General features: G+C 42.7%; 1 protein-coding gene across 1 annotated transcript in view; it reads left to right on the plus strand.

Annotated features, from left to right (window-relative positions):
* Positions 1-18,631, plus strand: part of LOC148476936 (uncharacterized) — a 346,314-nt gene that overhangs the window by 134,711 nt on the left and 192,972 nt on the right. Inside the window, exon 13 of the mRNA XM_088457528.1 lies at positions 7,949-8,245. Coding sequence (XP_088313654.1) covers positions 7,949-8,245 — 297 coding nt within the window. The remainder of the gene's footprint in view (positions 1-7,948; positions 8,246-18,631) is intronic.

Below are 18,631 nucleotides of genomic sequence, written 5' to 3' on the forward strand. Positions count from 1 at the left end.
CTCATATCCATCTATATATCTCATATCTATCTATCTATCTATCTATCTATCTATTTATCACATTTCTAGCTATCTGTCCATCTATCTTTCTATCTATCTATCTATCAATCTATCTCATATTTATCTATCTATCTATCTCATACCTATCACATTTCTATCTGTCTATCTATCTATCGATCTCATATCTATCAGATTTCTATCTATCTATCACATTTCTATCTATCTATCTATCTATCTATCTATCTCTTTCTATCTATCTCATATCTATCCATCTGTCTATCTATCTATCTATCTATCTATCTCATATCTATCACATTTCTGTCTGTCTATCTATCGATCTCATATCTATCACATTTCTATCTATCTATCTATCTATCTATATCTCATATCTCATATCTGTCTATCTATCTATCTATCTATCTATCTATCTATCTATCTATCTATATCTCATATCTCATATCTATCTATCTATCTATCTATCTATCTATCTATCTATATCTATCTCATATCTATCACATTTCTATCTATCTATCTATCTATCTATATCTATCTATCTCATATCTATCTATATCTATCCATCTATCTATCTAATATCCACCTATATATCTCATATCTATCTATCTATCTATCTATCTATCTATCTATCTATCTATCTATCTATCTATCCATATCGCATATCTATCTATCTATCTATCTATCTCATATCTATCTATATATCTCATATCTATCTATCTCTCTATCTATCTGTCTATCTATCTCATATATATCTATCTATCTATCTAATATCCATCTATATATCTCATATCTATCTATCTCATATCTATCTATCTATCTATATCGCATATCTATCTATCTATCTATCCCATATCCATCTATATATCTCATATCTATCTATCTATATCTCATATCTATCTATCACATTTCTATCTATCTATCTATCTATCTATCTATCTATCACATATATATCTATCTATCTCATATCCATCTATATATCTCATATCTATCTATCTATATCTCATATCTATCTTTCACATTTCTAGCTATCTATCTGTCTATCTGTCTATCTATCTCTCTATCTATCTATCTATCTATCTATCTCATATCCATCTATATATCTCATATCTATCTATCTATCTATCACATTTCTAGCTATCTGTCCATCTATCTTTCTATCTATCTATCTATCTATCTATCTCATATTTATCTATCTATCTATCTCATACCTATCACATTTCTATCTGTCTATCTATCTATCGATCTCATATCTATCAGATTTCTATCTATCTATCACATATCTATCTATCTATCTATCTATCTATCTATCTATATCTCATATCTATCTATCTATCTATCTATATCTCTCTATCTCTAGCTATCTGTCTATCTGTCTATCTATCGATCTCATATCTATCACATTTCTATATGTCTATCTATCGATCTCATATCTATCACATTTCTATCTGTCTATCTATCGATCTCATATCTATCACATTTCTATCTATCTGTCTATCTATCTATATCTATCTATCTATCTCATATCTATCTATCTATCTCATATCTATCTATCTATCTATCTATCTATCTATCTATCTATCTATCTATCTATCTATCTAACATCACTATCTATCTCATATCTATCTATCTATCTCATATATCTATCTATCTATCTATCTTATATCTATCTCTCTATCTGTCTATCTATCTCATATCTATCTATCTATCTATCTCATATCTATCTATCTATCTATCTCATATCTATCTCTCTATCTATCTATCTATCTATCTTATATCTATCTCATATCTATCTATCTCTCTATCTATCTAATATCTACAGTATCTATCTATCCAGGGGCGTCTTAAGAGAGGAGGGGGTCCTCGTGCACTCCCCGTGCGGGGCCCCCTCCTCTCTCCCCGGGGGCCGGCAGCCGACTGACGTGGCTAGCCAGCCACCGGAGCCTTAGTAGACTCCGGGCACTAGTGTGTGCCCGGAGTCTACTGCGCATGCGCAGAACGCCGGAAAGTGGCCGCGGGGGCCATTTTCCGGTGTTCTGAGCAGCGCAGACACCCCCGACTTGGGACCACGGACAGGTAAGTCTAAAATAATATGGGTTTAGTGTGTGCGTCGCGGGGCCCCCCTTGACCCGGGGGCTTGTGTGCCCCGCACACACTGCACCCATTATGGATACGCCACTGTATCTATCTATATATCATATCTATCTATTTCGTATCTATCTACTGCAATCTTGTAAAATGTTTCCTCATTAAAAAACAGACAAGGATCTGCACAGATAAGTCTTCTATATAGTATCAGATTTAAAGATAAATGTTTGTCTCACTAAGCATTTATATCTGATGCAATTGTGGTTACAAGCTTTGTGCATGTTTTTGCTCTAGCACAGGTTGTTGCCTACTCTGAGCTGGAATCTGGGCTCAGAGATATATAGTTCTTCTAGATGAGACGAGGGCAGCAGCTGCTTCACTGACTCCTGTCGGAATTTATTAATTAATTTCTATCTGTGTGTTGAACATGTGGAGTTACTATTATTCATTTATGAATATAGCTGTGGTGGACTATCGGCCAATAATTATTTTCCACAATTGTGTCTATGTATGACAATAATCACTTAGCCGAATGCATGCATCATTCTGAATAATTCTCCTATGCCCTGCTGGCATGACATTCATAGGGAAATCTTTTCCCCTTGTGGTCAAACAATATTATATATTTTCCTAACCAATATTTGCTGACTTTTTGGTTTTTCTGTTTGATCACCATTTACTACCTTTTACCAAATACTTATTTTAAAATTCTGCAATAAATATTTTAAAAAGTGCCCCCAGCAAAGAGTCGTCTTTTCTCCCCTTAAATACAGGAAGTTTAGCAATTTGTGAGTAAGGTCTGAACTTGTTTAATTGTGCGTGAGGCTCCGATGGTAGTCGATGTTTTTGCTGGATTGCAAAGTATTATGGATGTGAGAAATGGAAAGCACGGTAGGCGTCTTTATGTTGGCCTGCAATGGCATTGCGATTGCAAACATTAGCATACTCTCGCAGCAGACCTGCGTGTGCGATTGCTACTGCGATCGCAGTTGTTTAATAATTACACTGCCCCAGAGCTTCGCTTTGCCACATAAACAGAAGAGCATGAGGAGTCCGGTCACACTGTGATGTGTAGGATTATAAAAGATGGGAGGTGGAGGAGGGGCAGGGCCGCACGGCTCTCACAGTCAGTGAGTGAGAGTCAGCAGCACAGCATGGGGCTGGCTATGTTGTGTAAATGGCCGCGGCTGCTTACAGAGGCGGTGCGTGGCCCGACCAACTAACTCACCCTCAGACCATCCATCCGTGGCACCCCTGCATAAGCACCACACTTTGGGAACCGCTGGTATAATACTTACTATACAAAATATAGTGTTCCACAGTGGTGCATAAGCACGTGTTCCACCAAGTTCCTATATCTAATTTATAACAATATTACACTATATTTTTTATTTAATTTGTTTGCCGAGGAATAACATCTTCGGAGGAGTGGAATTGGGGATATACAAACCTCATGAAGGATCCAAAAGTGGAAAAAGAAAAATTGTGTAAGAGTCTATCACATCATAGGAACTTGGGGGAACGCGTGCTTCGGCACCACTGTGGAACATTATAATTTGTATTGTGATTATTATTTGGAGTGTGGTGAAGGCTCTATTTTGTGTTACACAGGCAGCTTGGCACTTTATGTTTACGCTTTTCTGATCTAATTTTTCCAGTATTGGTATCATACTTACTACCATTAAGGTCTGGAGAGCGAGCAGGAGACTACTTCTAGCTATAAGTGGAGCAGCCCGTAAAGCTAACTTACAGGAGTGGATATATCATTTACCTCCAATTATCTCTTCTTTAATATGTGGGAGAGCTAAATCTCTATGTTGTCTATTGAAATAAAACTTCACATTTAGCACTGTCTAAGATATACTACTTGGTATTTACACAGCGCAATTTATGACGGTGGTTCAAAAAGTAAGGCAACTAGACCTTTCATGTGTGGAATGTTCTCTATTTCATTCTCATTTCCTGCAAGGCCAGAACAGGTAGACCAGTATTTCCTCTCATGGCCATTAGACTGAACCTCATATTGGTCATACTTTCCCAACATCAGTTATAAGATAGTGGGGATGGCGGAAACATGGTCACACATTGAGGTCCGTAGTGTGATCACATTTGTGCAACTATAGGGCACATCAGCAGCTGAAATTCATCACCAACTTGTCAAGGTGTACGATGATTATGTCATGTCATGAGCAGCGATCCGGCCGACCAAACGCGTCCACCACTGATGACAATTTGTGCCGCATTGAAGGCATGTTTCAGGAGGACAGACGCATTTGTTAGTGATATTGATCATGAACTGAGCATCTCAGTGGGTCCTGTGCACAACATTGTTCATGAGCGACTGGGGTATAGGAAAAAGTGTTCATGCTGGGTACCAAAGCAACTCACAGACATTCACAAAACCAATAGGATGGGATCTTTTCTCATGGACTTGACATGATACCATGAAGAGGGAATGCAGTTCCTGCAGCGTATTGTTACAGATGATGAAACGTGGGTGCATCATGTGACATCGAAGATGAAGCAAGCATCCATGACATGGAAACACGCATTGTCCCCACCTTCAAAGAAATTCAAAACAACTCCATCAAAGAAGCAAAGAAGGTCAAGGAAACTGTGTTTTGGAACCACAAGACTGTGCTTCTTGTTGATTTCCTTACCAAGAGAGGTACTGTGAATGCTCTCTGCTATTGTGACACATTTGTCGAAAGTGACCTTGGTTGCTGCAAACATGCGTCATATTATGGCACCATAACTCCAGACCACACTCCGCCAACCGCAGGCATGAGTTGTTACAGTGTTACCATTGGGAGATACTGAACCATTCTCCTTACAAACCCTGGCACTGAGTGATTTCCATATCTTTGGATCATTAAAGAAGCACCTGGGTGGATTATGATTCACAACTGATGGTGAGGTTCAACAAGCCGTCATGTCCTGGCTTCAGGTGCTTGATATTGATTACTTCTATGCCGGGATTGATGCCTAGGTGTACGAATGGAACAAATGATTAGACAAGTATGGGGACTATATGGAAAAATATTCTGTACCAAGGTCATACTATTGATACAAGTAGTACATGTACAAGTTGTATAAATTTAGGTTATGAGAGGTCTTCTTACCTTATTTATTGAACCTCCCTCGTGCAATTGCCCATCTACTGACTTTTAAATATACTTTGTTCTGGGGATTTCATAGTTCTCTGTACTCTGAGTTGTGGGAGTTTCCTGGGGGAGGGGACTGCGAAAGAGTATTTATAATGATTTTCTTTTATTCTATTGTCTGTGTATTAGGTTTTGTACTGCACGGTAGCTGATCTCGGCTGCTGTAGAACCTATGGACAGTTCTGTAACTAGGGTTGATGGTGACCAGGGCAAATAAAATAATGGAGCCCCTTAAAATTGTTCTTTAAAAATGTTTCAGTATTCCAAAATAGAACTAAATAGTGCAAATGACAGATGCCACCAAATCATATCTGCATACTGTAAGAATATAGAGATGGATGTTTTGGAAAGATCTGACAGAACCAAATATTGGAGTACCAAGTAGAACAGAGTCAATATAATATTTGGTCCCTCCCGCCACAATCCAAACTCAATATTAGGTAACACTTAATTTCCATGATAAGGACAGATCTCAAAGTGTCTTGACATTTTATATAAAACTTAATAATAAACATCATTAATGCAATAATGTAGAATCTGATGTGATTTGGATGCATATATAAAGCGCTTCTGGGTGATCACAACTGCCATTTTATATTAGACATCATGTGTAGAGGTTAGATAATAATAATAATAATAATAATAATAATAATAATAATAATAATAATAATAATTTTATTTATATAGCGCTTTTCTCCTAAAGGACTCAAAGTGCTTTACATTTACAGTACAAAATACAAAATAAGCTTAAATAAGGGACATTAGTGAAATGCTTGGGTGAATAGGTGAGTCTTGAGTCTATTTTTGAAGGATTCTAGAGTAGAGGCCTCTCGAACTGTGCGGGGAAGTGAGTTCCATAAGGTTGGAGCCACAAAACTGAAAGCTCGACCCCCAGGCGAATTCCATGAGATTCCTAGGTACTGTTAATAGTCCTTTGTCAATGGATCGCAGTAATCGAGTGGGACGGTAAGGAATCAGAAGCTGCTTCAGGTACCTTGGGCCATGATCATGTAGGGTTTTATGTCTTGAAAACGATTCGCCATGTGACAGACAGCCAGTGAAGGGAGTAGAGAATGGGTGTTATGTGGCTGGAACGGGGCTGGTTGGTTAATAGCCTGGCAGCTGCGTATTGTACCATTTGCAAGTGGTGCAATACTTTTGCTGGGAGACCAAGGTAAAGGGCATTGCAGTAGGCTAGGCGTGATTATATAAATGCATGTATGACTTTAGGCAGATCTTCTGAGGGAATTAAGTGCTGACTCTGGCAATATTCCTCAGATGAAAGAATGAGGCTGTGATTGTGGCTGATACCTGATGTTTAAGTGTCAGATGCCACTATCCAGGACAACACCAAGATTCCGCACATGTTCAGTGTTTTGTCATTCTGATCCCCCAAGCGTAAGTCCTGTTGGTTGGCTATGCTGTAGCCCTGACTAGTGACCTATCATAAGGACCTCTGTTTTATCAGGATTCAGTCTCAGTCAACTGGCACTCATCCACTCCTGAAGCTCAGCTAGGTAGCCATTTAGGGTTGTTATGGGGTCCTTTGTACCTGGAGCAAAGGACAGGTACAGTTGTGTATCATCTGCATAGCAGTGGTAGACCAGGCCATCACATCTGTTTATTTCACCCAATGGTAGCATGTATACTGCAAAAAGCATGGGAGATAGTATAGAACCCTATACTATGGTTGCTGGTCTGCTAGATTGGTCTAGTGGGTTGAAAAAGTTGCTGTTTTCACAGAAGCAACTTCCTGCAGAGAACCGTATGTGTTATTATTTAAAAAAATTAAAGCTGTGTGAGGTGCACTATTTACTATAATATCTGTGCTAGCCAGTGGTAATAAAAATAGGTGTCAACATTTATAAAACTGAAACATATATTTTCCACTGCTGTGCCAACACATGTCACTATTTTGTAGCCAGCCAGCTCGCTGTAGCCTTTGGCCAGTTGTGAAGTGGTCATTTGAAAACTGACTTTTAATTACTCTAAATTAATGTTAAATAGAAATACTAATGTAAGAACAAAAAGAGCTCCAAAATTTACAATTGTACTTGTTTTCAACAATGTTTAAGGGAATCCAGATCCAAAACCAAAAATTTCAGGATGTTTTGCCAAAACAAAAACATGGCAGTATGCACACATCTACACAAGTCTACAGCTGTCTCATCCCTCATTCCATTGGTGTATCTATAATGGGTGCAGGGTGTGTGGTGCACATGGGCCCCTGGATTCGGGGGGGACCCAAATCGCACACCCTGTACACATGTTTAATATTTACCTCTCTGAGGTCCCGCATCAGTGCTGCAATAGCAGTGAAAATGGTGCCATTTTCACATGCTTCAAAAAATATATAACGTAATTAAATAAACTGCATCACCTGTGCGGAGAGGGGGTGTAGAAGAGGGATGCCTTAGACTTAGAGAAGAAAATGTAAAAGTGCCATACTCCTGCTTAGACCCTCTATACCCCAGCATTAATGTCACGTAATGGATTAAAGGAAAATAATTTTACGTAAATACAAAAATCCCATTATCTCAATGATACTGTAGTGTGTGTGGGAGTATATAGATCAATGTAGAGTATATCACTCACTATTTCTCTCTAAAAAAATGAAAAAAGATGGGCTGCTGTTACATAATGTCAGAATTTCTTAGATTTTCTATAATTTCTATCACCTACAGCCATAGAGAACTACCTTAGGAAACACCGGTCAGATCTGATAAGAAGGATAATACTGGTAGATCCAGTCCTAGATGACCTGCAAGACCAGAAGCTGCTGAAAAAGAAACAGTACAATAAGTTGTGTAAGAAACCAACATCTGAGGACAAGATGAGAGCCCTGTGTGATATAGTGAGCTCCTGGTGTTACCGTGACAAGAAGGAAGTAATAATGGCTCTGCGAAGGCACAATCCCTGGGTCACTGAAGACTTAGAATTAAAAGTTTGGGATGAAATCATGGAATTCAGTTATTTATCCAGTAAGTCTTTTTGACACTTTTAATAAAAAGTTCTTATGCTCTGAGCCATATCATTCACAGTCTACGATATAACTATGCCGGAGGTCAGTTCACAGTCATTTACTGACTACACTATTCTACAAATGAAAGCGATTGTGACTGGATTATATACTGTACCTGCCAGAGGTGTCCATATCCTAAATTGTACATTAGCAGAGACTCACAATTTCCCAGTGTTTCCTCACCGAGTCATACATCCCCAGAGCCCAGAGATCCTCATCCTGAGTCATACATCACCAGTGATTCCTCCCCCCGAGTCATACATCTCCTGTGATTCCTCACCCCGAGTCATACATCACCAATGATTCCTCACCCTGAGTCATACATCTCCTGTGATTCCTCTCCATTGGTCATACATCCCCAGTGATTCCTCTCCATTGGTCATACATCCCCAGTGATTCCTCTCCCTGAGTCATACATCCCCAGTGATTTCTCTCCCTGAGTCATACATCCACAGTGATTCCTCTCCCTGAGTCATACATCCCCAGTGATTCCTCTCCATTGGTCATACATCCCCAGTGGTTCCTCTCCCTGAGTCATACATCCACAGTGATTCCTCTCCATTGGTCATAAATCCCCAGTGATTCCTCTCCCTGAGTCATACATCCCCAGTGATTCCTCTCCCTGAGTCATACATCCACAGTGATTCCTCTCCCTGAGTCATACATCCCCAGTGATTCCTCTCCATTGGTCATACATCCCCAGTGATTCCTCTCCCTGAGACATACATCCCCAGTGATTCCTCTCCATTAGTCATATATCCCCAGTGATTCCTCTCCCTGAGACATACATCCCCAGTGATTCCTCTCTATTGGTCATACATCCACAGTGATTCCTCTCCCTGAGTCATACATCCCCAGTGATTCCTCTCCCTGAGTCATACATACCCAGTGATTCCCCTCCCTGAGTCATACATCCCCAGTGATTCCTCTCCCTGAGTCATACATCCCCAGTGATTCCTCTCCCTGAGTCATACATCCCCAGTGATTCCTCTCCCTGAGTCATACATCCCCAGTGATTCCTCTCCATTGGTCATACATCCCCAGTGATTCCTCTCCATTGGTCATACATCCCCAGTGATTCCTCTCCCTGAGTCATACATCCCCAGTGATTCCTCTCCATTGGTCATACATCCCCAGTGATTCCTCTCCCTGAGTCATACATCCACAGTGATTCCTCTCCCTGAGTCATACATCCCCAGTGATTCCTCTCCATTGGTCATACATCCCCAGTGATTCCTCTCCCTGAGACATACATCCCCAGTGATTCCTCTCCATTAGTCATATATCCCCAGTGATTCCTCTCCCTGAGACATACATCCCCAGTGATTCCTCTCTATTGGTCATACATCCACAGTGATTCCTCTCCCTGAGTCATACATCCCCAGTGATTCCTCTCCCTGAGTCATACATACCCAGTGATTCCCCTCCCTGAGTCATACATCCCCAGTGATTCCTCTCCCTGAGTCATACATCCCCAGTGATTCCTCTCCCTGAGTCATACATCCCCAGTGATTCCTCTCCCTGAGTCATACATCCCCAGTGATTCCTCTCCATTGGTCATACATCCCCAGTGATTCCTCTCCCTGAGTCATACATCCCCAGTGATTCCTCTCCATTGGTCATACATCCCCAGTGATTCCTCTCCCTGAGTCATACATCCCCAGTGATTCCTCTCCATTGGTCATACATCCACAGTGATTCCTCTCCCTGAGACATACATCTCCTGTGATTCCTCACCCCGAGTCATACATCACCAATGATTCCTCACCCTGAGTCATACATCTCCTGTGATTCCTCTCCATTGGTCATACATCCCCAGTGATTCCTCTCCATTGGTCATACATCCCCAGTGATTCCTCTCCCTGAGTCATACATCCCCAGTGATTCCTCTCCCTGAGTCATACATCCCCAGTGATTTCTCTCCCTGAGTCATACATCCACAGTGATTCCTCTCCCTGAGTCATACATCCCCAGTGATTCCTCTCCATTGGTCATACATCCCCAGTGGTTCCTCTCCCTGAGTCATACATCCACAGTGATTCCTCTCCATTGGTCATAAATCCCCAGTGATTCCTCTCCCTGAGTCATACATCCCCAGTGATTCCTCTCCCTGAGTCATACATCCACAGTGATTCCTCTCCCTGAGTCATACATCCCCAGTGATTCCTCTCCATTGGTCATACATCCCCAGTGATTCCTCTCCCTGAGACATACATCCCCAGTGATTCCTCTCCATTAGTCATATATCCCCAGTGATTCCTCTCCCTGAGACATACATCCCCAGTGATTCCTCTCTATTGGTCATACATCCACAGTGATTCCTCTCCCTGAGTCATACATCCCCAGTGATTCCTCTCCCTGAGTCATACATACCCAGTGATTCCCCTCCCTGAGTCATACATCCCCAGTGATTCCTCTCCCTGAGTCATACATCCCCAGTGATTCCTCTCCCTGAGTCATACATCCCCAGTGATTCCTCTCCCTGAGTCATACATCCCCAGTGATTCCTCTCCATTGGTCATACATCCCCAGTGATTCCTCTCCATTGGTCATACATCCCCAGTGATTCCTCTCCCTGAGTCATACATCCCCAGTGATTCCTCTCCATTGGTCATACATCCCCAGTGATTCCTCTCCCTGAGTCATACATCCACAGTGATTCCTCTCCCTGAGTCATACATCCCCAGTGATTCCTCTCCATTGGTCATACATCCCCAGTGATTCCTCTCCCTGAGACATACATCCCCAGTGATTCCTCTCCATTAGTCATATATCCCCAGTGATTCCTCTCCCTGAGACATACATCCCCAGTGATTCCTCTCTATTGGTCATACATCCACAGTGATTCCTCTCCCTGTCATACATCCCTAGTGATTCCTCTCCCTGAGTCATACATACCCAGTGATTCCCCTCCCTGAGTCATACATCCCCAGTGATTCCTCTCCCTGAGTCATACATCCCCAGTGATTCCTCTCCCTGAGTCATACATCCCCAGTGATTCCTCTCCCTGAGTCATACATCCCCAGTGATTCCTCTCCATTGGTCATACATCCCCAGTGATTCCTCTCCCTGAGTCATACATCCCCAGTGATTCCTCTCCATTGGTCATACATCCCCAGTGATTCCTCTCCCTGAGTCATACATCCCCAGTGATTCCTCTCCATTGGTCATACATCCACAGTGATTCCTCTCCCTGAGACATACATCTCCTGTGATTCCTCACCCCGAGTCATACATCACCAATGATTCCTCACCCTGAGTCATACATCTCCTGTGATTCCTCTCCATTGGTCATACATCCCCAGTGATTCCTCTCCATTGGTCATACATCCCCAGTGATTCCTCTCCCTGAGTCATACATCCCCAGTGATTTCTCTCCCTGAGTCATACATCCACAGTGATTCCTCTCCCTGAGTCATACATCCCCAGTGATTCCTCTCCATTGGTCATACATCCCCAGTGGTTCCTCTCCCTGAGTCATACATCCACAGTGATTCCTCTCCATTGGTCATAAATCCCCAGTGATTCCTCTCCCTGAGTCATACATCCCCAGTGATTCCTCTCCCTGAGTCATACATCCACAGTGATTCCTCTCCCTGAGTCATACATCCCCAGTGATTCCTCTCCATTGGTCATACATCCCCAGTGATTCCTCTCCCTGAGACATACATCCCCAGTGATTCCTCTCCATTAGTCATATATCCCCAGTGATTCCTCTCCCTGAGACATACATCCCCAGTGATTCCTCTCTATTGGTCATACATCCACAGTGATTCCTCTCCCTGAGTCATACATCCCCAGTGATTCCTCTCCCTGAGTCATACATACCCAGTGATTCCCCTCCCTGAGTCATACATCCCCAGTGATTCCTCTCCCTGAGTCATACATCCCCAGTGATTCCTCTCCCTGAGTCATACATCCCCAGTGATTCCTCTCCCTGAGTCATACATCCCCAGTGATTCCTCTCCATTGGTCATACATCCCCAGTGATTCCTCTCCCTGAGTCATACATCCCCAGTGATTCCTCTCCATTGGTCATACATCCCCAGTGATTCCTCTCCCTGAGTCATACATCCCCAGTGATTCCTCTCCATTGGTCATACATCCACAGTGATTCCTCTCCCTGAGACATACATCTCCTGTGATTCCTCACCCCGAGTCATACATCACCAGTGATTCCTCTCCATTGGTCATACATCCAGAGTGATTCCTCTCCCTGAAACATACATCCCCAGTGATTCCTCTCCCTGAGTCATACATCCCCAGTGATTCCTCTCCCTGAGTCATACATCCCCAGTGATTTCTCACCCTGAGTCAGACTTCCCCAGAGATTCCTCTCCTGATTCATAAAGTTGTTTTCTTTTTTACTTTATATACCCTGCTGGTCATTTGTAAACTCCAGATAGTGTACCCCCGTGAGGTTTTGCTCTACCTGCAGGGTGGCGTCAGTGTCCTGGAAGATTTGAGAGGTCTGAGCTGCAGTGGGAGCCACTAATACCATCAGCACTGCTAATGCTGCTGGAACTGCAGCCATAGCTGTTGCCACGGCTTCCTCTGATGTCACCTGCTCTGCGGTGTATGGAGCCCTGGAAGAGCAGCTGGAGCATGCAGCCGCCGGTGGCCAGGGTTCAGTGGTGCAGGGAGAAGCTCAAGTTGCAAGTGAGTCCCTATTTAACCCCCTGGAGTCAAATGCCCCAGTTGGTGTGAAGGAGGATGGGTATAATTATAGCTATGGACATAGCCATGGTCAAGGCGGTAATGGTCAGTGGTGGAGGTACAGAAAATGCCTCATGGGGCAGGGCTTATGAAGGGATCACTGTTGGAAGCAACTTCCACGGAGGGAGAGGCGACAGAAGTGTGGCAAGAGAACTGGAGTGAGAGTAAGAATCAGATTTTGTCCTCTTAACCCTCCACTGCCAAATTTGTTCCTAGCTAATGCTGCTGTTGGTTTCGGAAGTATGACTTTATTTAGGGCAGACAGTGTGTCAGTCTCAAGCAAGCATAGAGTTGGCAGACTCTGTATCTATGTGAATAACATGTGGTGCTCTGATGCAGTTATTGAGTCTTTATGCTCTGAGGCGGCTGAATATTTACTGATTAAATGTAGACCTTTTATATCTGCCCAGAGAATTAACAGCAGTAATAATAATGGCGGTCTACATTCCCTTGCAGGCTAACAGGGGTTGTTCACTGGATTTGTTATATGATGCTTTGGTCAAATTGCAATCTGCCCACGTGGATGGGGTATTTATTGTTGCTGGTGATTTTAATGGAGTGGATGTGAAATCGATCCTACAAAAGTATTACAAGAAAATTATTGTTCCAACTAAAGGAGGAAATGTTTTGGACCAAGTGTATACGAACTTTAAAAAGGCTTATGGGACTGTTGTATGTGCCCGTATTGGGAAATCAGATCATGTCTCACTATTCATAGTTTCTACTTTTGTATCCATAATCAAATGTATTATGCCTGCCATGAAATTGCAGGAGACCTAGGGGGGCCAGTGAAAATTTTTCTATTAAGCCTCCCTAGGTTTAGTTATGCCCCTGAATGGGTCTGTATATGTAGACCTTCTTACTTATATAGTTTTAGGTTAAATTAATTGTGTCGAGAGTGTAACAGTTAGGAGAAGCTTTAATGTATTTGCTAATGAAAAACCCTGGTTGAATGGTGAGGTTTGCTCTCTACTTTGGGCACAGGAAAGGTCCTTTAGATCTGGTGACAAGGATGCTTATGCTGCTAGGGCTTATTTAAGGAGAGGCATTAGATGGGCAAAAATGAGCTACTCAACAAAAATGGAGGAGAAATTTTGTCAAAATATTGATTTGAGACACTTGTGGAAATGTATTCAAAATCTTATGGATTCTAGGGTAAAACTGGGGGGATAGGAGGGTGAGTATTTCTTTGGTAAAATAATTGAATGTATTTTATTCTAGGTTTGACAGAGACAATAAGTTGACTGTTCTGGCCCTGGAGAGGATGTTAGAGGAGGTTCCCTTGATGCTTGACGAACCAGCTGTCCGGCAGGTTCTGCATTTTGTGAACCCTGGCAGGGCAGCGGGTCCAGATGACATCAAAGGTAAAGTCCTTAGGGAGTGTAGTAAGCAGTTAAACCAGATCTTTACATCAATATTTTATTTATTTTTGGCTCACAGATTGGTCCATGAATGTTTTAAGGCCACTACCATAGAGCTGATCCCAAAGAGTGGAATTCCAAAATGTTTAAATGATCATCGACCGATAGCTTTGACATCCTTAGTGATGAAATGGTTTGAGCGTCTGGTGTTGAGGCATGTTAAGTCACATTTTCAATTTGCCTGTAGGGCAAATCATTTGTTGGAAGATGGTGCATTGACCATCTTACATCACGTTCAATCGCATTTGGAAGATGAGAATACTTATGCGAGAATTTTATTTGTTGATTTTAGTTCTGCTTTTAATATGATTGTTCCTAGTTCATTGATTTCTAAGTTATTTCATCTTGGTTTGAACAGTTTTACTTGTAAGTGGTTATAACTCTTTTTTTATTCGGTTTCAGAGGAGGTAGTGTAGAAAGTAGAAGTCCCACATGGGTTTGTCCTTATTCTAGTGGTTCCCAAACTGTGTGCCGTGGCACCCTGGGGTGCTTCGGGAGACTTGCAGGGGTGCCTCAGGTTGGTGGTCCAGCACCAAATCAAATTATTTATGGTCAATGTAATGTGTACAAAAAGGAGCACAAACCTGTCTGAAACTGCATAACTGAGCCTAAGGATAACAGGTAAGCACGATATACTTTACTACATTTTTTTCTGAATTTCTCAATAACAAATGTTTGGATTAGGAGTGCCGTGAAAACAATGCTGATACTCTAGGGTGCCGCAATTCAAAAAAGTTTGGGAACCTCTGGTCCTTTACTGTACTCACTATTCACCCATGATTGCGAGTCAGCAGCACAATTGTATAGGTTTATTAAGTTTGCGGATGACACAGCTAATGTTGACTTAATAAGCAATGCGGGTGAAAGCGCATATAGGAATGAGGTTGCTAGAATGTTTGAGTGGAACAGGGAGAACTGTTTACTTTTGAATACATCTAAAACCAAAGAGATGATAATTGATTTAAAAAAAAGGGAATACTGCTCCAAAGGTACCTGTCTGTGAAGACGGGATGTCCATTGAGCAGATGGATGGTTTTAAAATTGTAGGGGTTTTTATTTCAAATACTTTGTCATGGGTTCTAAATTCCACTTTTTTAGTATAACAAAATGTGCAGCAACATCTCTTTTTTTTAAGTCGATTAAGTAAGTTCTGCCTGTGTGAGCAAAGGAGTTTTGAGTCATACATCCCCAGAAATCTTCACCCTGATTCTTACATCTCCAGATAAATCCTCACCCAAGTCATACATCCCCAGTGATTCCTTACTGAGTCATACAGTATATTCCCAGTGATTCATCACCCTAAGTCATTTATCTCCAGTGATACCTCACCTTTAGTTGTCCATAATTACATCACCAGGGATTCTTCATGCTGAGTGATACCTCACCTTGAGTCATACATCCTGAGATTAATCACCTTGTGTCATACATCCCCAGAGATTCCTCACCTGTGTCAGACATCCTCAGTGATTTCCTGGGGTATCACGGAGGGTGCTGTTGGTGGGCTCCCAGTGTGGCAGTGGTCTCGGGTCCAGAGCTCCAGTGGCGCTCTCACTGGCTCCAGGCACTGAATGCAGTCATAGCGGCTCCTGTCCAGCTAGGTGTGGCACAGGAGGGTACTAAGTGTTCTGGTGGTCTCAGGGGACCCAGGATCCCGGTGGCGTTCCTGCTTGCCACGGGCACTGGGCACCTCCATGTTGATCCTGGTCAGCTGACCACTAAGTCTCCAATAAGTATCCAGGCCGGCAGCCACATGAAGGCATCAGCCAATCCCTGTGACTCACAGGGAATAAAGCCTTGCTCATGACAGCATTCAGTGCCTGATCATCATCGCTGATACATGCATTTAAATCCAGCTTCCATTTTAGTTGTGCTTGTCACTCTGACGACTCTGGTTCCAGTGTATTCTCCAAGTCTGGTCCACTCTGGTTCCAGTGTATTCTCCAAGTCCGGTCTCATTCTGGCTCCAGTGTATTCTCCTAGTTCGGTCCACTCCAGTTCCAGTGTGTTCTCCTAGTCCGGTCCTCTCCAGTTCCAGTCTATTATCCAAGTTCAGTCCCACTCTCGTTCCTGTGTATTCTCCAAGTCCGATCCCACACTGGTTCTAGTGTATTCTCCAAGTCCGGTCCCACTCTGGGGCTGGTGTATTCTCCAAGTCCAGTCCACTTTGGTTCCAGTGTATTCTCCAAGCCTGGTCCCAATCCAACACCAGTGTATTATTTAAGTCTGATCTCACTCCACCTCCAGTGTGTTCTTCAAGTGCAGGTTCCATCTGGTCTCCATAAATGCAAGGCTGGTCTCAGTCCAACCCCAGTGCCTACCATTAGCTCTGCTCTCATCCTTGATATCATTGTACAGCCACATGATTATCTTGCTTCTTATATCCCATCTATAAGGAAGACTTATAAACTGTATGACCATCTCTACAGCAAACCTCCCGAACCATCAGTGAGCAGGTAGCTGAACATCTACTGAGCAATCCAAAGTCAGGCCAATGAACTATGCAGAGCACTGATACCTGGATTCTCTTCTGACATTGGCTTCAGGCTTAGAAAATCAAGAGTCAGCCCAGCATCAGGTTGTGCAATATCTACAGGAACTCTCCTCTCAATTAGATAGCATTCAAGCCACCTACAGAACCTGTGTCCAATTTAGTGCCAACAGCTACTCCTCTGCTTACCACTACTCCCAAGTCCCAGCAGTAGCTTCCAACTTCCAATAGATTTGAGGGGAACCCTGAACTCTGTAGAGGATTCATCAATCAATGTGAAATTCATTTTGAGCTTTTACCACAGAATTTTCCAACACAACAATGTCGGATATCTTATATCATATCACTTTTCTCTGGTTCAGCTTTGGAATGGGTATCACTCCTATGGGACCGTACAGATCCAATTGTATCCAACTATGCAGATTTCATTGCAACTTTAAAAAAAATATTCAATGAACCAGGTCAATCCTCAGCTGACTCCATGGATATCTAATTAATTAATCAGGGTTCTCACTCAGTTGGGCAATATGTGGTCAAGTTCCAGACCATCACTGCAGAACTCAAATGGAATGATGAGGCCCTCAAAGCAGCTTTTTGGAATGGCCTATCTGAAAGGCTTAAATATGAACTGGCTGCTCGTGATCCTCTTGACTCTTTACAAGAACTCATATCTCTTTGTATCAAAATTGGCTCACGTTTTGGGTTTCAGCTCAGCACTCCCCGAAATCTGACTACTTATTAAATGTGACACTGACCACTCCTCGAGGGTCTAGGTCCTTTGATGCCTTGGTGGTTTCTGGAGCTGCAGGGAGCTTCATTGCTCTATTGTTTGTTCAAGAAACTTTAATTTCTCTGAAAACCCTCTCTAAGCCACTCTTTATTACAGCTGTAGATGGAAGTCACATCCAAGGATGGCTCGATACCCATATTACCATTCCTTTGACCATGTTAGTCGGAGCACTACATGTTGAACAAATTTAATTTCTTGTAATTCCCAAGTTACACATCAGCTGGTCCTGTGCATTCCATGGCTTCAACTTCATAATCCCCAGTTCAATTGGCCTACATCGCAACTCAAGTCTTACAGTGAATTTTGTTTTCAGTATTGTCTATCTCAAGTCATTCTGGTATGTCTAACCGAGAATGGTGGGTCTGCAGGGGTGTCACAAGGAGGGTGTGGGCAGCACCCGGGTGTCAACCGCCGAAGGGTAACACCACAGTGCAGACTCCCCCTCAGTGACTGAAGCCGGGTACTGCACTGTACAATTACATGCTGCACTCAGCTCCTGTCACAGTGAGGGAGCTGGCACTACAAGCACACTGGTCCCTGGAGGCAGCCCACACCTCCGGGACCCCCCAGAGAGACTAAAACCGGGGTTCGGGTACGTGGTCCGCACCTACCCACAAGGCCACACCCCATTGTCACAATGCCGCACCCACTTTATATGATGCATGGCGATTCCGCATGCACTGCTAATCTGGGGTCTGTGTACTTCCTGAAGTTTTGAGTATTCCTTGATGTTTTTAGTGAATATGCTGCTGATACTCTGCCACCGCATAGAGAACGGGTTTGTGCCATGGAACTGATTCCAAGAAAGTCTCCACCTAGAGGTCAAATATATCCATGATCTGTGCCAGAGACTGCTGCCATGTCCGAATACACTCTCGAGAATTTACAAAAAGGATTCAGTAGACCTTCCTAATCACCTCTTGGGGCCTG

The sequence above is a fragment of the Taudactylus pleione genome, unplaced genomic scaffold (assembly GCF_031769625.1).
Source record: "Taudactylus pleione unplaced genomic scaffold, aTauple2 ptg000762l, whole genome shotgun sequence".
Taxonomy (NCBI): Eukaryota; Metazoa; Chordata; class Amphibia; order Anura; family Myobatrachidae; genus Taudactylus; species Taudactylus pleione.